Source organism: Sinocyclocheilus anshuiensis, unplaced genomic scaffold (genome assembly GCF_001515605.1).
Source record: "Sinocyclocheilus anshuiensis isolate Anshui unplaced genomic scaffold, SAMN03320099.WGS_v1.1 scaffold580, whole genome shotgun sequence".
NCBI lineage: Eukaryota > Metazoa > Chordata > Actinopteri > Cypriniformes > Cyprinidae > Sinocyclocheilus > Sinocyclocheilus anshuiensis.
This window is the reverse complement of record NW_015554099.1, coordinates 3,103-7,741: the sequence shown is the minus strand read 5'-3', so window position 1 is coordinate 7,741 and position 4,639 is coordinate 3,103. Positions and strand designations below refer to the sequence as shown.

The window sequence follows — 4,639 nt, the reverse complement described above, 5'->3', positions numbered from 1 at the left end:
TCTTTAGAACAGGTTTTAGTTGGTCAATGGCACAGTCTATTTCAGTTGCCTCAAAATAGCAACACGCCAACAATGCGCCTGAACACACCCTGTTTTCAGACAAGCACGCCAATGGGCGCACAAATGGGCGCAAATGCATTTGCTATTTAAACAACGTGGCACAGGACGTGAAAATGATAACTGCGTCGGACTGAAACAAGCAAAAAACACTTGCGTCACGCCTGGCGCCGCATTGCGCCAGGTGTACGATAGGGCCCAGCAGCTATTGGTAGCCAGTGCAAATTGATAAACAAAGGTGTGACGAGCATTCTTTTTGGCTCATTAAAAATTAATCTTACTGCCATGTTCTGTATTAATTGTAAAGGTTTGATAGAACTGGCTAGAAGACCTGCCAAGAGAGCATTGCAATAGTCCAGCCTGGACAGAACAAGAGCTTGAACAAGGAGTTGTGAAGCATGTTATGAAAGATAGGACCTGAACTTCCTGATGTTGAATAAAGCAAATCTGCAGTACCGGGCAATTTTAGCAATGTGGTCTGAGAAAGTCAGCTGATCATCAATCACAACTCCAAGGTTTCTGGCTGTTCTTGAAGGAGTTATGGTTGATGAGCCTAACTGGATGGTGAAATTGTGATGAAACGATAGGTTTGATGGAACCACAAGCAGTTCTATCTTAGCCAGGTTGAGTTGAAGGTGATGGTCCGTCATCCAGCAAGCAATGTCTGTTAGACAAGCTGAGATAGTGTATGTTTGCTGGTAAGATGTGCTTGACAGATTGTGGTGTGGAAAATTGTGCACTGATGGTTTTAATTTTATTACTGAAGAACGTGGCAAAGTCGTCAGCTGTTAGAGTTGATGAAGGAGGGGGAGGAGGAGGACAAAGGATGGAGGAAAATGCTTTAAAGAGCATGTGAGAGTTAGACGAATTGTTATTTTTATTATGATAGTATGTCCTTTTAGCAGTGGAGACATTAGCAGAGAAGGAAGAGAGGACTGACTGATACACATTAAGGTCAGTAGGATTTGTGCCATACCCTTTCAGCAGCCCTGAGCTTAGAACGATGTTCACGGAGAACATCAGACATCCAAGGGGCAGAAGGGGTGGTACGGGCAGGCCTGGAAGACAAGGGGCAGACGGTGTCTAAACAAGACGTAAGAGTGGAGCAGAAAGTATCAGTAGCACTGTTACCATCAAGAACACATACATACATACATACATACATACATACATATATTATACACACACACACACATATACATACACACACACACAATAATAATAAAAAATAAATAAAATAAACAGACAATACATTTGAAAAACTGATAAGGTTTTTGTAAGCAAACCAATTAAAAAAAATAAAAACCTAACAACAAAACAAAAGAAAGAAAGAAAGAAAGAAAAAGAAAGAAAGAAAAAGTTTACACAATTCACACATTTTCTTTCCTGACTACTACATTTAAAATAAAAAATGTAAGTGCATATATACATATACACACACACACACACACACACACACACACACACACACACACATTACTATGTTGTGGCACATGTAAGCAGCAAGCTTGCTAAACCCAGTGTTTTGGTGTGGAAACAGCAGATTTGCGCTGAAGCCTGGTCTCAGGTCAGACGCTGTCGGGTGTGTTGTGACGGGGCGCTTGAGTGAAGTGAGCGGCGCTTGAGACGGTAAATAACTTAGTTGGTTCAATAGAGGAGAATTAAGGAAAGCACCCAAGTCGCTAATGGGAATGAATGGGAGGCATCAGCCGGGGTCAAACACGCACCACAGGATCAATGCATGGGTGCAGGTGTACCGCGCCACAACCGGAGAACACGCTAACGAGAGAGAGACAGAGAGAGAGAGAGAGAGAGAGAGAGAGAGAGTATCTGTTTCCATTACCGCCATTAAACTGGTAGAGAGACGACTGCGAGCGTGTTTCTGTGTGGACAGTCTAATGAAATCCAGCACGAGTATCAGTCTAATAAAAGCATAATAACCCCTCCTACTCCAATTACCATATAATGGGTTTTATTATTAGACATATATTACCGCCACAGCTATTCAAACAGTAACATGCTTCGTGGTTTAAAATGTAAATGACAAAACACTTATTATATTAACTAGAAACTCTAATTAAAATTATTGAATAAATACTAAAACAAGAATGGGACAAGTGTCTTACATGTTCCACTATTGTTTGGTGATTAAATATGTTAAATACGGTAATAAAGCTATAGTATTTAAGTATTTACACAACTACAGTAAGCCTTATAAAATTGTGGCAGAGACATTTTTGTGCAAGCAAACATAATAATCCACAAGGAGAAGCTATCTTGGTTAAAATACCTACAATTATTTAAAGCAAATTCAATAAAATAAATGAAATAATAAATGTATATTTGTAAATGTGGCCTCCTGCCATGATCTAACATTTAAAATATATGTGAAATCACTGTAATATATTGATCAAATGATCTACTGTATGTCATACAACATAACGGTTATTATGTAATATTACACTATTCAGCAATGTAATATAAATAGTTCATCTTTTTCTTGTTATCTTTCATATTGTGTGAAGGAATGCTTGAATTTGGCCGGATTCCTGCAAAAGTGATTCCTGAGTGACACACAGAGCTTCTCTGGCCTCTAGTGTTCAATCATGTGACACTACAATCCCTCAAAACTAATCAGAAGATGCATCTGTAGCTTATAGAGTATTTGTAATAATTAACTATTATTTAATTATAATAAATAATATAATTATGCAATATATTTCAATATTATATACTTCATATTTACATATTTCATACATTTTAAGCAAGAAGTGTTAGGTTAGGTTAGCAATGCAGCCAAACTGATAGGTGTTATACTTTAAAATAACAGTTTTGGACATGATGGTTGTAAATTAAAATCTCAAAACTCAAAAATGTCAATATGAATGGCTTTGTCCCTTTTCATATTATTTTGACATTGTCTAACTAGTCTGTTTTTGACTGGGTTACATTTAACTTTTAGACACATAACCTGCACACCTTTGTCTAATTTTCTGCATTATGGGAGACATTCTGTAAAACAAGTTTTAATATGATAGAGGGAGCTCAAAAGGCTACACTCAAACTTAAAGAAAAAAAATAATAATTTCTAAATAAAAAACGACTATTATGCTTAACCAGCCTGCATCGATTTGATCAAAAAATACAGTAAAACAAAAATATGGTGAAATATTATTATCAATGCTGTAATTGTAAAATAAACAAAACTATTAAAAATTAGATGAAAAAGCAAATGAAAAGAAATGTTGCCTTGGCAGCTAATTCAAATAAGTTGAGATTAAATATTATAATTACTAAGACTAAAAGAAATAAAGCTAAATAGAACTGCAAAAAATAACAAAAACTAATTAACAACAATGACAATAAAATTACTAAATCTAAAATTCTAAATGTTAATACATACTATAAGTGTATAAATAATACCAAAATAATACAGATTTTTATCATTTAAAATAGCTGTTTTCTATGTGAAAATATTGTTTAAATGTAATTTATTTCTATGACACAAAGCTGAATTTTCAGCATCATTACTCCAGTCTTCAGAAATCATACTAATATGCTGATTTGCTTCTCAAAAAACATTTCTTATTATTATCAATGATGAAAACAGCTGTATTTTTGATTGACAGAAAGCTAAAAACAACAACATTTATTTGAAATAGAAATATTTTGTCACATTAAATCTTTACTGTCACTTTTGATCAATTTAACACATCCTTGCTGAATAAAAGGAATAAATTCTTAAAATTAAAATGAAAATCTTACAGACCCCAAGCTTCTGAACAGTAGTATACACTATATATACACAACACTACAGAATCAGCAACAGTGACACAATTTCAAATCCACCAATGAAACAGTGCTTCATTTCATAAATACACACTGGTTCAAATATGTGCTTCTGTTCGGATGAAAGTCTGTATTTCCACAGATGTGAGGAAGCGTTTTCATAACAGTGTTGGATTATTTCATGTCTTTAGATGCTGGATGATAAATAAACGAGTTCAGTAATGCAAAGAGTCAATAAGAGTTTAATAACTCTTTAGATTAATCAGTCTAAAGCATTTATGAATGATTCTAAAGTATTTTAGATGAATGTCCATTTAAACCATCATTGAAATGCTAATGTTGACTGTTGTTTCAGTGAGAACACATAAATAATCCTGTAGTGCCACCTACTGGACACACACTGTAATACAGTAAACCAACCGATTATGCTCAGATTGCCTTTGTTTAAAAAAAAGAGTGATTATGTTGCGTTGCTGACGGAGCGCTCTCACGCTGTCTTTACTGTAGATCAGTAATAATGCTGACTGTGATGGACTCACCGATGCCAGAGTTTGCTCCGGTGATCAGCACCACTCTGTCAGACAGATCTCGAGCATGCAGGATCTCCAGAGCCGTGCTGTTCCCGTCGTAGCGTTTGGGTTTCACCTGCAGGTCCTCTATAGTGAAGGCCTGCCGAGGGTCAAAATACGTTGTGCGCTTGTTGATGTAGCTGATGAGAAGAAAGAAGAGAATGGAGAAACATTACTGTGTGTGTGTGTGTGTGTGTGTGTGTGTGTGTGTGTGTGTGTGTGTG

At 35.9% G+C, this 4,639-nt stretch overlaps 1 protein-coding gene across 3 annotated transcripts in view; it reads right to left on the bottom strand.

Moving 5' to 3' along the window:
• Positions 1 to 4,639, bottom strand: part of LOC107669551 (WW domain-containing oxidoreductase-like) — a 265,566-nt gene that overhangs the window by 257,885 nt on the left and 3,042 nt on the right. For all 3 annotated transcript variants that reach the window (XM_016461832.1, XM_016461831.1, XM_016461830.1), the window contains exon 3: positions 4,386 to 4,555. In XM_016461832.1, the coding sequence (XP_016317318.1) occupies positions 4,386 to 4,555 (170 nt within the window). The remainder of the gene's footprint in view (positions 1 to 4,385; positions 4,556 to 4,639) is intronic.